Source organism: Borostomias antarcticus (genome assembly GCF_949987555.1).
Source record: "Borostomias antarcticus genome assembly, chromosome: 3".
Classification (NCBI taxonomy): Eukaryota; Metazoa; Chordata; class Actinopteri; order Stomiiformes; family Stomiidae; genus Borostomias; species Borostomias antarcticus.
The window spans coordinates 27,902,969-27,923,846 of record NC_140236.1 but is presented as its reverse complement, the minus strand read 5'-3'; the positions used below and the strand labels follow the sequence as shown (position 1 = coordinate 27,923,846).

Here is a 20,878-nt window from a genome sequence, read left to right as displayed (position 1 = left end):
TTGCCTCTTTATTCATATTCAAAAGCGTTCTGATCCACGCCCAGCGGCTCTTGTCCAGGGGTCCAGGAAGCCCCCTCAGCCGTCCAATACATCCCCCTACAGTGCTCCCTTTTTAGTGTAAATGTACGGTGTGTTTTCAATGGTCGAAACGATATGGAACTTGCTTCTTTTCTGTCTTTCTTTTTTAATTCACACAATCAGTGTATGACAAGTACACAAAATATACAATCTAGACTGCATATGAAATGATGAATTTATAAAGCTAAGCAAAACCACAGAGATTCCTGTAGAGATTTCCTCTTTGCACAACATGAATGTTCCAGTTTCCTGCTGTTCTGAATGCTGTTCTCGTCCAGATCCTCCAGCACGTCTCAACCCCGCGGGCTGCTAATTGATCATTAAAGGACAGATAAGTAAACACAGATATCCATCAGCAGGGCTTAGCCCCCCTGTTGCTGGTGTGTGTGTGTGCATGAGTGTGTGTGTGTGTGTGTGTGTGTGTGTGTGTGTGTGTGTGTGTGTGTGTGTGTGTGTGTGTGTGTGCGTGTGTGTGCGTGCGTGTGTGTGTGTGCGTGGGTGCGTGTGTGTGTATGTGCGTGTGTGCGTTCGTTCGTGCTGGGTGTGTGTGTGTGTGCGAGTGTGTGTGTATGTGCGTGTGTGTGCGAGTGTGTTTGCGTGCGTGTGCATGTGTGTGTGTGTGTGCTGGAGGGTTAATCTAACAAGAGGACAGCAGCACTCCCTCCCAGGGTCCCCAGCCACCGCCTGACAGGCCCCTCTTTACACGGCCGGTTGGGCCCAGCAAGAGTCCTTTTCAGTCTCAAGTGTGTGTGTGTGTGTGTGTGTGAGAGACAGAGAGAGAGAGAGAGAGAGAGAGAGAGAGAGAGAGAGAGAGAGAGAGAGATGAGGGACAGGCATGTCAAACAATATTAGCATGCTGGCATGATACCTAATGATCCTACTGTACTGTATCTGCCATCAGATATTACATCCTAGAATGGGCTACTACATACAGTAATTCACCGTACACTCCTACATGTATTCCCTGCCTCCTGCTACGATAACCACACATACACTTGAACTACTTCTTGTAATCAACCTTTTATATAAACATTCCACTGAATGTCCTTTTTCTAGGTTACTCATGTCCCTGTTTTACGTGATCCATGCGAGCAGGTATCCAGGTTAACTGCCCAGCCAACGACTCCCGATGGAGAGCCCGCTGCCCCCAGGCCTTCTCATACAGTAATTTCTTAAGCACTATTTCCACACTGGCTTGTCAGCTCTACAGAGGCCTTGAGAGCACAGTAATTAGAGCCAAATGGCTGGGAGCAGCTTATCCGCAGGTATCCCACTAGAATACCACACCCACTGCATTGCACCATTGTTTCCAGTTTAAAGGACAGGACGCCCACAGTGTCTTTTCATCAACATCCTGGGATGGAACAGACTCTCTGGTCAAAGGCTGAAGACACTCCTGTACAGTCACTCAAGGAGATTAGGACTGCAGTGCTTTGGAATCCAGCCGTTTCCTCCCTTCTATGTTCATGTGATGTTGTATACAGTAGTAAGTCTTAAGATCTCTTATGATCTTGAGTGGTCTTCTGTAGACCCCAGGACGTGAATGGGGATCCAAATAAACAAACGCTATGATCTTCTTCTTCGTCGTGCGGGTTAGGTGTTGTCGTCCTCTCCCCCCCAGGCTCGGGGCCGAAGGGCTATCCTTTTACCACCCCGAGCCTGGGTGAGGGGTTACCCGGGCTATATATCCGGGCACACCTCCAGGAGCCATGTTACCGTTTCGTCATCCATATATGATGAGAGGTTTTTAATGGATAAGACATGTGCTTCCCTCTGAGCCGGTCACTCAGACCCTCTCCGGCGTGTTGTGTGTTACAGTGAGGTTCCTAGGCAGTGGTCAGTCAGTGGGTTAATACTGGATGAGACTGCTCTGCCACAAGGCTAAAGCCTTTTTAAAGGGGCTTTTTATAGAACAAGGCAAAAAGCCCAGATTAGGCAACAACAATAAAACAATCCCTTATGCTCGTTCTATAATACACCATACAGCGAAGCTTATGGGGTAACAGAGGTTGAGTAAACAGCTCCCCAAGTGCTCTGCCCTGCAGGTGATGCCCAGGTCAATGGAAGGATCATACTATTATCTCAGACCTGACTGCTGAAAGCCAAGACGCAAGGTGATGAGTGAGGAGATAATGGGAAGTTTAACCATCCTCGAACAGGTATTAGTGTGTGTGTGCGTCTGTGTGTATTTGTGTTGAAAATGCATAACGTACACACAGTAGAGTATTTGAACTTCCCCCGTGCTCAGTAGAAGTGAGTTCTTAGGTATACTGCAGATAATCTGTTCTATTCCCCAAGAGAAGAGCTTACACTGGTGTCAGGAATGAAGCTACCGTTTAGCCGCCGTTATCCCGAGGAGAAAATTAGTAAAGCACTCCGCAGGAACATTGAGAAGACAGCAACTAGTCTAGTGACTTAAGCTCAACAGATGAGCCCCAATTCACTAAATGTCTGAAGCAAGATGACCCGCTGCTGTTCTAAAGTATTGCTGATCAGATTTAACAACAAAAGGCAGATGTTGGCGGGTGGGAGGGAGACGGGGAGGGAGAGTTATCTCACCGGTAGAGTCTCCCTCAGCTGAGCCCATTCCTTAATTGAGAGATGACTTAGAGCTGCCTCTAAGCGCTCCCAAATCTGATAAAACTGCCAGAGAGAATCAACTTTCCCATGTAAGTGTGCTCTGCTCTTTGGCGCTGATATGCACCACAGAGGATTAATGTGAGCTGCAGGTTGTCTTCACAGAGTATGCAGGAAGTATGCTTTCCCAGAATCACAATACTGTCTGGTGGACAGGATCTGAGCAAACAGTACACACACATCACCCATCTTATGAATAGAATGTTATGGGGTTATATAAGTCATAACATGTTCATGTGAGCTCATGATTCTCTCCACTATCTGACTCCTCCCCCTTTCCTCTCCCCTTCTCTCTCTGTGGTGATTGCGGGTCCCTGAGGTACTTATATATTTTAGTCCCATAGTCCCTGTGCCCCCCACACACCTCTCTCTCTCTCTCACCTGCACTGACTGTAAATATGAATTTCCTGAAAAGGACTAAATAAACTAAACAAACTAAACCTCCCCGCCCCCGGTGGTAGATTAATTAACTAGACAACAACCTTTAATATCAATCATATAAACAAGTTTTGCAAGAGAGATTTGGATGTACTGTTTGCCCATTGTTTTTTTTAATGATTGTTGAGGTACCTTCAGATAAATCAATTGGCAATTTGTCAGACTGTGCCGGTCTCTCCTCCCTACTCCCCTGAATCCCCCCGCCCCTAACCCCCCCTCTAGGTCTAAGCCCCTGTAATGAATCACTAATCACCTGGTCCCTGACGAGCTTCCCCAGACCATGATCCTCTAATTACCCCTCACCAGAGGCCCTGCCACGGCCAGCAGAGGGCAGTCTGGGGAATACAGCCCCAGTTGAGAGAGTTGTATCTCTTTCATTGATTCTGTCTCTTAAGCCCTTATGTATGCAGTTGAGAGAGTTGTATCTCTTTCACTGATTCTGTCTCTTAAGGTTGATATTGTGTTGATTTTGTTCTACTGTTTGTTTCTGAGGATTGGTTTTGTTTGCCTGATGTTCCATCCAGTTCTTCTCATTTCACCCAGCTGCCCTCTTCTCCTCACCTGTCCTCTGTGACTGGAAGAGGGGGGTCAGCAGGATCCCCCTGGCCTCCAGCAGCACAGACTCGGGGGGCCAGACAGGGCTGGCTTGTTCTCAATCCCTCTATTCTCAATCTCCTCCTTCCAGATGACCAGGGTCCAAATGGTTCTCCTGTGGAGCATTTGGGCCGTGTCGGGGAAAATGGAGGCTCTAACTCACAGTCATTTGCAGCGGCCACCCTTGGGACTCATAGCAAGTTGCTGCAGAGCAGAGACAGAAATTGGAATTGGCAGCCGACATGAAATGGGGTCAGGGGATTTGTCCCCGACACACACAGAGCATGTGAGAGAGGAGGACCTCTGGTTTACAAAGGGGTCTGTTAAAACAATGGTGTTACAGATGACGTGATCTCAGTCTCTGCTCAGCGTGTTTGTGTTTGTGTTTACAGGACGTGTGAGGAACATTTCTTGGACCCTCTCCATGGCCGAGGTAAGGTCCCATTTAGTATTAATTGGATTCTAGGCTGCTAACAAGGCTTTGACTGAGAGTAATAGCTTTATGGATTGTGCTCTGTGTGTGTGTGTGTGTGTGTGTGTGTGTGTGTGTGTGTGTGTGTGTGTGTGTGTGTGTGTGTGTGTGTGCGTGGGTGGGTGTGCGTGCGCGTGTGTGTGAGAGAGAGAGAGAGAGAGAGAGAGAGAGAGGGAGAGAGGGAGAGAGAATACAGCCATTGGCAGCATTACAGTATATCACAAAAACTGTAGATCTATTTTTGTGTTAATATCTCAACAGCAAAACCAAATTGGCACTCACAAGTTTATGCTGATAATGAACAATTAACAGTGTAGGCTATTTTCTAGGCAGAGTGCATCATTTAAAACCATCTTTAATAGGATTGTGGAGCTTAAAGGTTGAACAAACCTTTGTGGTCCTTTTAGAATCCTGGTGTCCATTTTTCTTGTCCCTGCTGAGGTGAAAGCCTGTCAGAAATGGTTAGCTTCTCCAGTGAAACTACTTGTTTGCATCTTAGCTCGGGTCTTGCCCTGTGTCTGCACCATTTCTTTCTCTCCTCTTGTTTTTCTCCTTTTGTTTAGATAAAGCGAGGGATTAGGGAAGATTTGCCCCCATAAAGTACTGGTTTGATGGGCTTTTATCCCACCATGTTGCTAAAGCTGTGTAGGCCCTGGATTAGGCCTCTACAATAGCAGCCCTTGTGCTAGGCCACAGCCTGAGGGCCACAACCAAAGACTGGAGCGCATAGTAAGGGAGGAAATAAACCTGCCAACTTCGATATGTCAAGTTTGCCAGCTAAACCGTTCAGAGGACCTGCTTTGGATCTGTATACACAGAATACTATTGTTTCTACAGAGTTCATTGGGCTAGTTAAAGTCAAACAACATGACGACAGATATGGCTATGTTATTAACATTCTAGTTAAAAATCAATGACTGTGCATTAATAACTTTTAATATCCTCACCTAATATCTTTAAATATCCTCACCTGCCAAATTGAACCATTTAGTTTCGTATTGTTAGCTTCTCTGTCTTTTCAATTCAATGCACTTTTTTTCTGTGTGATCACATTTCTGAATCAATTTCAAACAAGCAACTATTGTGTGTGTGTGTGTGTGTGTGTGTGTGTGTGTGTGTGTGTGTGTGTGTGTGTGTGTGTGTGTGTGTGTGTGTGCGCGTGTGTGAATATAAGTAAATATAGAGTAGGGATGCACGATATATTGACAATCATATCGGTATAGGCCTATAGTCTTTTTTTTTATATATATATAGCCTATCTTATCGGTCAGATGTGCAAAACAGGGCTGATGTGAACAGAGGATAATTATTTCTGTCTAGCTGCTGTTGTGTGTTTATCCCTAATATAGAAGTTTGTAAGAGGGATTTTTCCCTTCAATCGGATAATTACAGGCAAAGTTCTGTAAATATGTCGGAAATGTTGCTCCTGGCAATTGCTACTCACACAAGTCCCCAGGAGTCTAAACTTATTACTTTCACGAAATTTCGCGAAACATGATTGTTTAACAGAATGTGGTTATTTCGCTTTCGAGTTTGTTATTCATGGATATAGACGGATAATGGAGTAGGTTATGCGAGTGGATAAAGTTTTATATCTGAATGAAACAGACAGGCCTACGTAATTTCTCGGAGATGACCTCAAAGACGACAGAGCTTTAATGAATGCAGCAGAAGTGGGGTCTGGAAAACAATGAGGGCGCGAGCCAAATCCGTAGAAATCTGACATGAATCCGAAAAATAAGGCTTTGGCAAGTTAGAGTGGGTGTTACTATGCTGATGGGAAACACATGAGCGAGAGACGGACATGGGGAGAGGGTGGAGAGACAGGGAGAGAGAGAGAGAGAGAGAGAGAGAGAGAGAGAAAGAGAGAGTCGGTGGCTATCGCTCCTTCTAGTGTGTGTCTGTGTGTGTGTGTGTGTGTGTGTGTGTGTGTGTGTGTGTGTGTGTGTGTGTGTGTGTGTGTGTGTGTGTGTGTGTGAGAGAGAGAGAGACAGACAGACAGACAGACAGACAGACAGACAGACAGACAGACAGACAGACAGACAGACAGACAGACAGACAGACAGAGAATAGCGGGAGAAAGAGAGAGTCGGTGGCTATCGCTCTAATAGCAGTCCTTCTTGACACTTGCTTTAAACCATCAGAGGCGCTGGACATTCGCCCGCATTAGGATTTGTAGAAAGCTGATTTCAAGAAGAGCAGCCGAGAGGAATTCCTTCTCGCTTTAATTGCTTTAGGGACGGTTCCCACAAAGAGACACTAGCTAGATTTACCTCCCGTTTAAGTTCTTATTTCCATCGGTTCACAAGTTAATCCGATTTTTCTTCCAGACCCAAATACTCAAGTGATAGTCCGTATTGTGGAGACAAAAGACAGAAATATAGGGTCAGTTAAGAGAATAAAAACTTCCCAGGCCATAGAATATTGGTATTAGGACTGATAGGCTACTGTTATATATTTATAATTTCAGTATGGCTAGGTAGGCTATTTATTATTATTTATCTTAGTTTTCTCAATCAAGTTGGCTATACAGGAAATTTTGAGGTAGCCTAATTTTGCCAAAAGCAAACCGAAGCACTTGTTGCTGATTAATTCACTGTCCTCTGCCGTAGACAACCTAACTCCAAATGTTACTTACCTACAACCCCTAACCAAAGACAAACGATCTTCATTCATCAACACATGAAGTAGTGTAACGTCCTCTTGCCGGCGCCAATGCAATTTGCAGAGGTTAGGCTTCTTTCGATTGACTTACGTCTAGGTCTATATTAATTCATTTAATCAGTCAATATTAGAATTTGACTTTCCCTGAAAATACAATGGTTTACACTGCGTTTTCCTCGGCTAAAATCAGGCATTCGAATTGCATTTAATTTAGGCCTATTTGATGACAGTAGGCTATATTTTCAGTCACCTCCAATTGCGGCGTTTCAGTCGTGTGAGAGTGCAAGCACTTTTCACACGGTGTTTTGTCTGAAGTCTAAACTTCTGCAGATGAAAATGGCCAAAGATCAAATTGAGTTTAGGATTTCATCTTGCCCGCCCCCCTCTCTCGCGGAGAAATTCAACAAAATATGCAAGCTTTACATTAAAAGGCGACTTTTTGCTGCCCTTAATTCCAGCCTAAACGGTTTTTCTCCGGGAGAAGAAATCTTTTCTATCTAAAAACCTTGAAGAAGAGAGAGGGGCATTATTGTTTTAATCCTCTTACCAGCAGTCATTTTAAGACAGTTTTTTTGGAGGCTGAAATGGCGTCTTGTCTCCCCAATCCTAACCTAAATCCTTTGGGGCCGGGAGAGTTACCAAAGGCATACCCTGCATCTATTAGCCATCGCTCCACCACAGAATCCCCGGGAAATAGTTTGACAAAGTCGAAAAGCAAATAAAATTAACGCTTGGGTAGGCCTGATTCTACCCATCTCAAACCTCAAAGTCACTGCAATCAAACCTTTATTGTGGCAATTATTGTCTGACTGACCATTTGCCATAGTAAAAGTTATAGGGGCACAACTAACGATTTGATGCTGATGTGTGTTTATGCATGTTCAATTTGGAAATAAATGCACACAGAAATGCACATTGACATTATCAAACCTGCCTATAGACTGACTGACTGCCAACACAACACTTGCAATAAATAATTCAAATTGAACTGTACAATATTTGTGAAACAGGCTAACCCTGAGCAAAAATAATTGCTGTTATTGGCTATACTCTAATATTAGCCACACTATAGTTTTTACTAGGCTACTACGACTACTAGGCTACTACTAAAGCCTACTACTTTTACAGAATAATAATAGTAGGCCTAATAGTAATAATAATAATAATAATAGCCTAATAATAATAACCGTAATAACAGTAATAATAAATAATAACAATACTATTAATAATACCAATAATAATCACAATAGCCTACTAACAAAAATTATGTTCATCATCAACAGCTTCATAGAAATACAAAAATATGCTCCGCAGAAATAGGATCTAGGCTATGATGCTTGATTAACATACATCTGATAAATTGAATACAACGGTTCATTATAACATTAATGGCACAACAATGTAAGGTAGACTCCGATCATCAAAATCAGTGGCAGGAAAGGCTGCGGTAGAAACCCGTTTGATTGGCACAGGAGAGGACCACTTGAAACCCTGCTGCATGACCTCACCACGCGCTCTTTAAAGCCTTTCCTCCAGCGCGAGCTCGATAGATGGCAGCTCTGTGAATTCTCCCACACTCACGAGTACCACGAGCGAGAGAGAGAGAGAGAGACGATAGGAAACGGACTACAGCCTATTCGTCGTAAAGGGAGAATTTTAAAGAGTTTGGACCACGCTTGATACGGAATGTAGACATGAAGACATAAAACAACTCTGAAAACTAACGATTAGAAGTGGACCCATAGCCCGCGGGCTATAACACTTCAAACCATTGAAAAGCGGCGTAGAGGTAAGAACTTTTCGCGGATGGCATGCAGAGTTAGGCCTATAGGCTAAATTCAAGATATGAGGCATGTTTGCTTTTTAATTGATTTAGGCTATCAGTGAAGTAAAAAATTAAGAGATGAAACAGACATTTCAGTTATGTATCTAATTAGGCTATTGCTTTTGAACCTAAAGGGAACCCTCTGAAAAAGGTTCCAATTAGAACTTTGTAGTTCTAAATAAAGCTTTGGTTCCTTATAGAATATACTGTAGCCTAAATGGTGCCGTTTGGAACCCCAAATAGTTCTGTTTGACCTGAAAAGGATTATACTTGGATTTTATTTTTACAGAGGGTTCCCAAAATTATTCTACATATCTTGAAGTGTATCATAACGTAGCCTATAGAATCAATAGCTTACATTTAAATTAATGGAATCTTCTCGTTCTGTAACAGAAATTGCCCCGTCTGCTGCACTTTGTTTTTAGCATATTAGGAGCGGGCCAACCTTTGACAATATTTTGTCTGATCGCTACTGTCTACACACTAATCCACATCATTTTCTGTAGCATAGTGAGTTTTAAATCAGAATCCGGGGGCTGATGTTGACTACAATTTGAGATGAGTCTTAAACAATTGAAAGCAATAACAATTCGCTCAGTTGAGTGTGATGCCCTGCCATATTCAAAAGAGCTATTATTAGGGTCATAGCCAAAGCCACACTTATAGGCTACGCGCGCACACACACAGTCACACACCTGCACGTGTCAGGAGAACTCATGATAAATTAATAGGCTTGCTGTTGAAACCTATTTGCACCTACATTAGACAGGGACCCAACTGGGGAACCCCATGAATATTTCACACAAGACTTATCATACATCTCAGCCACTGCTGGCCTGAGGCCATTGAACTGGGACCCGCCACAGATTGAGAGGAACGGCTCCCACTCAACTACTCAGGGAACAGAGTAAATATATATGTTGCACCTTCTGTATAGGTTGATACAGTAGGAAACCAACTCATATAAATGAGGTGTGATAAAAGATAGACCTCTCCATTCTTCTTGGTGGACTAGTGAGATAAATGCATGCTTTATACGAGAATCCCATGACAATATTTAGAGTACTTGAGAAAGATGATTTAGGCTTTACTTTACTTTACATGTTCCATGATCAAAAAGGAAATTGTCATTAAAAAAATGTTTAGGAAGCAAAGATGTAGCCTATAGGCTATAGGCTGCTAAAATTATACTCAAACATATTATTATAATAGAATAAAACAACTTTATTACAACGAATTTTAATTAGCCTAATGATTAATAGTAATAGGCTAGTATTATTATTGGCCAATCTTTTTTGATTATCAGTAGCCTATTCCATTCGCAAGATGTTGCAATAACCTATGAATGTGGTCTTTGACTGGGTATTTATGTAGGCTAGTCTACTATATTTTGATGAATTGTTGAAGACAAATTTCACGCTGTCACCCTTAAGGCTTTTGAATTCTCAAGGGTATTTAGTAGCCTATAATACAATATCATACACCACTCAGATACCGTGAAACTCGGGACGTATCCCATTAGCGTAGGTCTCCACAGGGCCTTTGGGAGAATATACTTAAAATGTTATTCGAACTATATAATTCTCAAAAGACAAAATAGGCTACTTGGCATCGAACACTGAATTGAATAAAACAATATAGGCCAAAATCTGAGGGAGGAAAACCCGATTTATTTTAGTTCGTTTAATAATCACAATTTCATGTTCAGCACGTTTAATTTATACACTAGGATTAAGTCGATTGTTAATTAAAAAAAATAAAAAATAAAAATATTTTTTCCTCAATGGCATGTTTTTCAATTAATTAAGAAAAATAATTATAGCCTATAGGCCTCGTTAAATTCGGCCCTGGTTATTTTTATGGCATTTTGAACTCAAAGTGTGTGTGTCACCCAATATCGGTGGTTTTGAACGCTCGTGTGCGACGTGTCGTATGCTATGCATCTCAATATCACCGTTAATGTCGAGAGATAACACATGAGCAGCTAATTATTTCACAAGGGCCGCCCGCCTGCGGGTTGAGGGCGGCGCATCCCAAGGGACGTGGTGGTGAAATAGCAGCCTCTCCGTGGGAAAAGGTTGATGGGGTTCCAGACATAGGGTAGTCACATCGATACAGATGTACTAAAGAGATATAATTAACTTTATAGAAGAAGGCTAGGCTATTCACCTGTGCATCCATCCGCAACCTACAGCCTACAGTAGGCCTACAGTAGGCCTAGCTCATTTAGGTTATGAATTTACATATGACTTAATTGTTTTTAACACAATGAGTTGGCCCGTAGCATAGTGGGCCTAATGTATCATCAAAATAATTTTATTTCAAAATTATAATAAATAACTTTGCCCTTTATGTTTTTGTAGGGAACGTCAGTCATGCAGCACTATGGAGTGAACGGGTACTCTCTCCACGCGATGAATTCGCTGAGCGCCATGTACAACCTTCACCAACAGGCGGCGCAGCAGGCCCAGCACGCGCCCGACTACAGGCCGTCTGTGCACGCGCTCACGCTCGCTGAGAGACTTGCTGGTAAGAACTGGTTACTCATTTGTGTGAAGGCTTTACGTTTGAACTAGCTTGTTTCTATAACGCGCACTTTCACCAATCATGATGAGCGGTCTGTCTTTTCTTACACCTCTTTGTAGGAAACAGAAATCGCAATGTGTCTTGCAACGAATCACTTCCACATTGATATACTAACAGCCTCTCTGACCTATCCCTCAATCCCTTTAATTAAATCAGCCATCTTTCTTGTTTCTCAACGGCTGCACATTTCAAGACATTATCCTTGAAGCCCGGTATGGATCCCAGCACCGAAAGCAGCGACGCAGTCGCACGGCATTCACAGCTCAGCAGCTGGAGGCCCTGGAGAAGACGTTCCAGAAGACCCACTACCCCGACGTGGTGATGCGCGAGCGTCTGGCAATGTGCACCAACCTGCCTGAGGCCCGCGTGCAGGTGAGGCCTCCCCTCCGTCTAGCGTAGCTATACTTTACAATGAGCTACTGAGAGAATATTTTATGCAAGTGAAATTGGACAGATATTGCCAGTGGTGTAGTGGAGAGTATACAGAGGTAGGCTATCCGGAGTATACCCACATTTTAAACACCGAATGTAAAAACTAACATTTCTGCTACAGTATACACACTTCTTTACTCACCACTACACCCCTGGATATTGCTGTGAATTCATATTGCATGACACAAGATCTTTGTATATAGTTATCAATATTTTTGGAAGCCTTGATTAGAACATACTGCCAATAAATGGACCATGAATTAAACGATAAACGAACATTTTAATCATAACAATTATAACCCGTTCACCAGGTCTGGTTCAAGAACCGACGGGCAAAGTTCCGCAAGAAGCAGCGTAGCCTGCAGAAGGAGCAGCTCCAGAAGCAGAAGGAGGCCACGGCCGATGGCTCCCAGGAGGAGGGCAAGGCGGAGCCCCCCGCCGCAACCACGGCGGCCTCAGAGGCCCACACGCCCTCTCCCCCCTCCTCCTCCTCTCTCTCGGAGACCGAGAGGCTGGCTACGCAGCCTCAGCCCGGAGAAATGAGCGTAGAGGTCAACGTCACCTCCCCAGAGCCCTCGGACAGCGAGTCGGCCGCGGAGGATGCCGGTGACCGGGAGGAGGAGCTGAGGGAGGAGATGAGGGTGGAGCTGAGGGAGGAGACGCACGGTGAGACCAGGCTACAGCCGGGGAGCGGCTCCCCATCGTGTAAACGTCTCAGTCCCACGCCAGGTGAGAACTCCATCCATCTCACTACCTCGCTTCACTATAAGTATTTACTATTGTAAATGATTGTAAACTAGGGATGCACGATATATCGGCAATCATATCGGTATCGGCCAATGTTAGTCATTTTTTAATACATCGGTATCGGTCCGATGTGCAAACAGGGCAGATGTGAACAGCCAATAATTATTTCTGTCTAGCTGCTGTTGTGTGTGTTGTTTTTGAGAGGAAACAATGTGGTAAATCTGATTTATCGGCTTTTCCAAATGTTTCCATGTGTTTTTCAGTATGCATAACATTTGATTATCATAGAAACTTGTTTTTATACAGAACATATCAGCAAATGTAAATATCGGTTATCGGTTATGATAGCAATGTTAGTGGCCGGGTTTCCCGAACGAGTTAAGAAGCACTTAACTCCAAAGTACTTCTTAACTCCCATACAAAGGGTTGCTTAAGAAGGGTTCCTTAAGAAGGTTCTTTATCGGGAAAAGCGGCCAATATCTGTTATCGGTATCGGCCAAAATGTTCATATCGGTGCATCCCTATTGTAAACTATCATAAAAGGTGATATAGATGAATAGATGAATAGATTTTTCTTTTTGAATTTAAAACCGTTTCTCTGTGTCAGACTCTCCCCTGGGCTCCCCCCCCCTCCCCTCCTCCAGTGGTGCGGGCAGCAGCGGCCTGACCCCGAACAACGCCTACGCCTCCTCCCCTCTCAGCCTCTTCCGCCTCCAGGAGCAGTTCCGTCAGCACATGGTCGCCACTAACAACATGGTCCACTACCCCTCCTTCGACATGGGCTCCCCCACACCCCCGCTGCCCTACCTGGGCATGAACGTGAACATGCCGCCCCCCCTGGGCTCCCTGCCCTGCCAGTCCTACTACCAGTCCCTGTCCCAGGCCCAGCAGGTGTGGAACAGCCCCCTGCTCCAGGCCCCCGGCGGCCTGTCCAGCGGCCTGTCCGGCAGCCTCAACAGCAAGACCACCAGCATTGAGAACCTGCGCCTCCGGGCCAAGCAGCACGCAGCCTCCCTGGGCCTGGACACGCTACCCAACTGACCCCTGGACAGCCATCGTAACCAGACTAGGGGTGACCCCTGCACCACTGCTGACCTCATCACCACAGGGACATCGCCGTCAACACTGGAACTCAATGGACAGACAAGAAGACCATATCGGACTAACTGGAAAGCATCATTATGACATAAGCTATCAAGTTGGGTGTGCTGACCTTGGCTAGACATCAGCATACTCTAAACAGGACTTACAGTACTTGATTCCTCTTGGGTTAGATGTTCCTGTCTTCACCCACTGAAAATACATTATTCACCACTATTTGACAGGTGAACACAGAGATATTATAAACCACAGAGACATCACTCCATATGCTGACCATGATGTTCTCAACTCAAAGCCAAACCCAACTGTCCTAGCTACTAGCGCTAGAAACGGTGAGCTTTGCATGCATCCTAAAACAAGGATTACAGCTGAACAAACATACGAACATCAAGCAAAACTGGACAAGCGAAGGAAGACTGCATCCAAACTCAAATCAAATCATTTGTAACTGGACTGATTGGAGCATTTGAACCCTTGACCCACAGAGCACTAGAGCTGGCAAATGGTGCTTCATTGCTTGCTGTTCCAAGCTAAATGTCCCCCCTGCGAGAATGCGTTCAGCGTTGTAAATATCTCTCTATGTTTGTTCCCATATGCCTGGTTTGTCCATGTCCAAGGATTTAGAAGGAAACGCTCAACCTATTTTCAGATTGTTAAATTGTGGCTTTATGGATAAGGACTTAGAGTCAAATGCACCAATCCCTTTTGGAATAAAATAATTAAAGAATATTCTATGGAACCCTGAGGGGCCAACAAAAACACTTTGAAAAGGAACCTGGTCAATGTGTGTTATATTTGCTTGGTAGCAGACTCTGTCTGTATTTAACATCAACACTGCCCTTGTCTAGCCAAGACAGTGACATAAGAGTTTGTTACAGCAGAAACAAAAATGGCTTCAGGCCGATGCTATATGTATTCTATCATTGTAGATTCCAGACATGTATTTCTCAATTGTTTACTTAAATGTGAGTAATTTATCTGTTAAATGCAAGGTAATAAACCACACATATAAAGAATGGATGTTTTATGAGGATTATTTCAATAGCTTATGCTAAACTTGAATAGATCCCAGGCTTATGATATGTAATATAGCTACTGTAAAATAAAATAAAACTCAAATTTGACTGCTTTTCAAAAAGTACTGTATAATCATGTGTCGTTTGATTTGGATATCCAGCCAAGTCAGAAGATCTCAGAGGTCGAGGGTTTGCTGAATGTGAGCCAGACCAGGTCAGTGTGATGCTTCAGACAAGCAGTTCAGCCAGTGAGACAGGGCAGATCACACCGCAGGGGGGGCTCCCCTCCAACCAACACCCTGCTGGGGGAATCACAGCCACAGCAGGGCCTCCAGACTGCAGCTAACACACACACACACACACACACACACACACACACACACACACACACACACACACACACACACACACACAGTCACACACACACATACACACACAGTCACATACACACACACACACACAGTCACATACACACACACAGTCACATACACACACACAGTCACATACACACAGACACATACACACAGTCACATACACACACACACACACACACACAGGCACATATACACAGTCACATACACACACACACACAGTCACATATACAGTCACACACACAGTCACGTACACACACACACACACAGTCACATACACACACACACACAGTCACATGCACACACAGTCACACACACAGTCACATGCACACTCATACTGTACAAGATAGATAGATAGATAGATAGAAGGATAAATAGATAGATAGATAGGAACATTGTCCCCGAAGGGAAATTTATTCATTTTGGCGTTAACACACACACACATGCGCGCGTGCGCACACACACACACACGCACACACACACGCACACACACAGCCTCTTTGGGAGGCAACAGTGGGCATGTGATTGAATGGAAATGTAATTCAAATCAATCTTTAATTATATAGCACATTTCATACACAAAGGCAACACGAGGTGTCTTATACTATTGCACAATATACAATATTGCAATATACATGTACTGATCCTAGTCCTAATTTTCCAGAGGGAAGAAAAAAAAAAAAACAGTTCACCCATTTCAGCCAATGTAGGAGAAACATTTTTCCCTGACCTCTTTCACCAATCGAGCAAGTTCCTGGAAAATGTTTTACTGTATTGGCTATATCATAGGAACATAGGAGAGAGAGAGACGCTAGGGAGGGGAGAGGGAGAGACGCTAGGGAGGAGAGAGGGAGAGACGCTAGGGAGGAGAGAGGGAGAGACGCTAGGGAGGAGAGAGGGAGAGACACTAGGGAGTAGAGAGGGAGAGACACTAGGGAGGAGAGAGGGAGAGACGCTAGGGAGGAGAGAGGGAGAGACGCTAGGGAGGAGAGAGGGAGAGGAGAGAGGGAGACATGGGCAGTAGCAGCACTGGACCTCTACAGGAAAGAGAGGGTTGCTGTAAACTTTATATCACTCACTAGCAATTGTGTTGTGAGTGTTCAAAATACAGAACAGCAAGGTCAGCTCACACAAGAAATACAACTCACAATCATTGTGCACATAAGAATGCATCCATGTATCAGTTGAGCTGACCCACATTATGCACAGAGCTAATGCACAGCCCTGCCTAACACACAGCCCTGCCACTTGTTCACCAATGCAGAGTAACTAATCCTAAATGAAATGACTGAGGCACGGTGTCAGGCTCTGAAAAGTCCCCCGATCCCCCTCCACTCCCCCTCTCCCCCCTCCATTCCCCCTCTCCCCCCTGTCAGCCTGGGTTTGGCTGCACCGAAACAGAACGCTCTGCCATAAGAAGATTACCTTTAGTTGGGATATCGATGGATTAAGTAAGAATAGAATAAGATGAAATAGAACTCAAAAGGTTCCTAGAGTCAGCAAAGTTCAGACACCTGTTTTTTCCTCATCTCTCTCTCTCTCTCAACAACCCAGAAGAGCAGGAACCACCTTATTCTGCTCAAACTGGAAGATTTGAAATAATAAACTACACACATAAATAATAACCAGAAGGAAAACAACAATGCTGATTGAGAAAGTCATTCATAGAAAAATCATGTTGATGATCATGTCAAATTAATGCTCAAGCCTGCTCTATCTTAAGCTTATGCGGTCATAGTATTCTGTGTATGTTTGTGTACAGGTATACGAGTCTGGTAATGTGTGTGTGTGCATGCGTGTGTTCGTTTGTGTGTGTATGTGTGGTGTGCGTGACTTTCTGTGTGTATGTGTAGTGTGTGCGTGTGTGTGTCTATGGCACTAAGCCGCTGAAGGTTTCCAGGAGCTCTTTGATGTGTATCTGGGCAATGCGTTATTAGAGGGATTTTCCTAGTTGACAGGTTGGAGAATGTGTGGAGGAATTGCAATGCCAGCGAGCTAAAAGAATGCTGGAAACAGGATTAGGATCATATTCTGGCAGCGCCTGTCACTTCATCAATGGGCTAAGGTTTCCTCAGTGACAGCCCTCCCTCTCTGCCCAGCCTAAAACCTTCAGTAGGACCATACAGGGGGTGAAAGAGGGAGAAAACAATGATTGAATAGTGCGCTATGATTTCTGTGCTGGGCTCGCTCTGAGGCCTTTGTGTTGGGAGGTCTGGGGGGCGTCGGTTTGGAGGGAAGGGCGGTTTGTGAGAGGAGAAGGGGAGTGTGTGTGTGTGGGGGTGAGTGACTGTGGTCTTTCTGGGAAGTTTAAACCCAAATCCCATTGGCTGTGCATGGGGAGGCTTTTAACACTGCCGCTTCTGAACAGGGAGGGAAGCACGGTTTCCCCTGAGGGACGACGACAGCGGCCAGAGCAGCAGCTGGAGGAGGAGGAGGAAGAGGAGGAAGAGAACAGTGTGCTGTGAATGCTCTGTCTGTAAAGTGGAACGTAATTTCCCTGTATCCAACCATAATGGGGTTAAGCTCTGCTTGTCGCCAGTGTCAAGAGAGGCCTCTTTCACTTTGTGAGTACTGTGCAGCTAACCTGTTCACCCTCCTTATAAAGGTGGCATGGGTCTTTGTAGAGGGGAGACAGGGTTGGCCCACTATTAAAGCGAAGCGAGTGCTGTATATGATTATGAATTAATTTAATGTTTTGAAGACTAATGTTTAAACATAATACTAATTCTGACATTTGCCACTCTTTGGCAAGCGGTGGAGAAATTGTCTGCGTTTCTGATTGTCAATGATCATTCTGCCTGCAGATTAACTGCACATCGTCATTGGGCCACCAGTGAATTCTTGATCTGATAGAGGTCGTTTCTCCCAGGTCCTATAGGGTGATCTCATGTAGCAGCATCGATAGCGAGTAGGGTTGTAAATTTCAAGGTATTTCATTAATCGATAACTGTTAACCTTAAAGGTACCCAATGTAGTTTTTGACCACTAGTATGCGCTCTAGAGCAAATTTGGGAAGGTGGCCCCCTGAAAATTGCCTACTACGTCATTGCGTCAATACGCGGAGCACATAATAGTGACGTTTCACACATCTTTGTTGTTTTCAAAACATTAGCTAAATATCATTTTGCTTAGAAATTACAAGGTAGGGAAGAACACGTTTATTAGATTACAAGGAACCATATAATCGAGGAATTTCGAAAATAAACAAAGAACGGATTGTTTTGATTTACGTTTCGTTGGGTACCTTTAACAAACAATAGTCGATTAATTGATAAGAATGTCCAGCGCTGGACTGCGCTTTGCTTTCTTCATTTTTGTGTCTTCTTCTTCTGTCGTTGAAATTTCCCAGCATCCCAATTAGCCTTCACTACATGGCGGGGCGTCCTCATGTGCAGTCAGACCCTGAATCATGATTACATTTCACTCATAACGTTCATTCAAAAAAAAGTTCAATTCCATGCAATTAATCGAGTAACCAAATCTTAGTTGAATAAATTCTTATCAGCAATTAATCGATAGTCGATTAACTATGAGGTATATCCCGAATCTGCTACAACCAATATCCCAGCTAGCAATCATTTGTTCTAAAAATGTGAAAACATTAGCAGAACCTGTTGGGAATGTTCCCCAATGTTGTGGGAACATTCCCTGCTAGCTGGGATGGTGCCGGCTACCACCACTGCTCCTCCCTCGAACAGAGCATAACTCCACATTCTGCTCACCCGTGTGAAACAATACTTTCACAATACCGCAGGAGTTTTGATTGTTGGCGACAAGTTATATAATTCCAGGAATTACAGACTAGCATGCAAATGCTAAATCCTCCTCTTTCTCTGAAGAAGTGGATGAGACGGACTGTATCTGCAGGCTTCTCTCCGGCTACCCGGCTTTGTGCTCCTGAGACGCTCTCCTTTCTCCCCCTGACTTCGGTGATAATCCTGACACGCACTGTCTGCATTTTTGACTGTACGTGTTTAAGCGCATTTGCAGTGCATTTATCTCTCCAATGTAAACCAATTTGGCTATAAGGGCCGTGGGCCAAGCAAGCCGCCAGAGGGAGGAACGGGAAAACTCAAACCTAGCAGACGCGTAGGTCTGGGGGGGGTGAGCGCCTGCAAGCAACAGAAAAGGGAAGTGGAACCGCCTGGAAAAGCGAGTGTCCCTTGTCCAGAGGGTAAGCTTTTCAAACTTGGGATAGGGGCCCTTAAAGCCGTTAGAACCTGGATCACCGAATTGTTGAGTCACAGAATCTGAGGAAATCATTGGGAGCTTATGGCTAATCCTGTCATAGAGAGATCGGTGGGCATACATAAGATACCCCGGCACTATGAAGGAAGCTCGGTGCCTGCTGCATTGACAGGCCTCCTGTTTGATACCGCCTGTACATCTGTATCAGCTGTCTGCTAATCTCTCATTCCCCTCCTCCTACTACACAGCACGGTGGCTCTCCTCATCGGGGAGTAATGGCTGGTGAAATGGACTAAAGTCCCTAAAAGCTGCCAATCTCCCTCCCTTTCATGTCTCCTGGAAGTGGCTTTTTGGGCGCGGAGGCAGAACTCATCACTTTTATCATCTGGCAGGCAGGGGTCCTGCTGTGGCAGACATTACTACCTGCAATCCGACGGCACTACAAATGCTGTGGGGCTCCTTGGGCCCTGAAATGGCACATTAAGACCGAATCATCCTAGTTAAGTTGGAGCGATATCGACTTTTATTTGTTTGCTCACAAGCAGGGTGTGAATATGTCGGGATGGCTTTTGAAGTACCTGATCGTATAGCCTGAGGTTCCTGTAAATTAGGTGTTTGCTGCTCTTATCAATGAGACGTTACATGATATGGAGACCCTGCTAGCATTGTTAGATGTTTCATGGTGCTGTAGATATCTAGTAGATGATTTGTTGACCTGGAGCCAGGTACATCAACAGGGCATTTCACTTCAAGCTCCCCGACTCTCTCTCTCTCAACCCCTCTCTCAACTATGTCTCCTACTTTTTCCTCACACAGAAACTCTACATCAAATCATAAAGTCAAAGTTCACTTTCAGTTCGGTAAATTTGTGGATGCAGAATGACACAATGACCTATCAAATAGGTCTACATACTGTAGCTAGGGGCTGGTTGGGGAAAAAAAGCCATGGTAACTCATGTTCTTCACAGTACATCTCATTATGTAACGGTAACCAACAGGAACAGCTCTGATTACAGAATTAATTGTGAAAATGGATGCATGCGTGTGATTCACTGCCCCTATTGAAACCCACAGGGTTTTGTGAACGATGTCAAGTTCCTCTGAAGTCCCGAGTCTCTTCACTGCCTCTTAATGCTAAATTCTCCCTGACTGAGTGGCACAGCCAGAGCCAGAGGACCTCGCTCCATCTGCCCCAGATAATGCTAATAACAACCTCTCAATTCAACTCTCCTCCTCACCTAATGTGCCCTCCTCACTCTAGCACACACAGTCCCATCTCCATTCAATAAGGGCACAGAGAAGAGAGCATGGCATATCGTAATGGGGAAAAAAAACACTATCCCTGATGGCCTCCCATCCCAGGAGTTTTAAAAAAAATGTAAATTTATGTAAAACCAACAGAAACACATATTTACAATACTTGAGGGTAATCACAAGATGCGGCCATGGAGCGCTGGCCTTGTCGATGGAGGCGCCATGTGTCATTAGGTCTCTCTATCACTTCCCACCCTATTTCCTGTTTGGAGGCAGTACAGGAATCACTTATGAGAACACGGAAAATGATCTGCACTCATCTGTGGCACAGTGATGGGGAGGGCAAGGGAAGGAGCAGTAAGATGGAGTGGGAAGAGCATGTTAATCTATACAGGTCATTAAAAATCTTTTTCAAGAGATCAACCAATTCAATGTCATTTACTGTAAACACATTCAACAGGTCTACATGTCTTAC

General features: G+C 44.4%; 1 protein-coding gene across 1 annotated transcript; it reads left to right on the top strand.

Moving 5' to 3' along the window:
- Window positions 1-11,083: 11,083 nt before the first annotated feature.
- Window positions 11,084-13,514, top strand: LOC311329884 (diencephalon/mesencephalon homeobox protein 1-B-like; the record flags this gene model as incomplete). Its single annotated transcript, XM_084461832.1, has 4 exons — window positions 11,084-11,237; window positions 11,488-11,666; window positions 12,038-12,455; window positions 13,081-13,514. 4 exons carry the CDS (start codon window positions 11,084-11,086, stop codon window positions 13,512-13,514), a joined length of 1,185 nt encoding a protein of 394 aa, XP_084317958.1.
- Window positions 13,515-20,878: the final 7,364 nt, after the last annotated feature.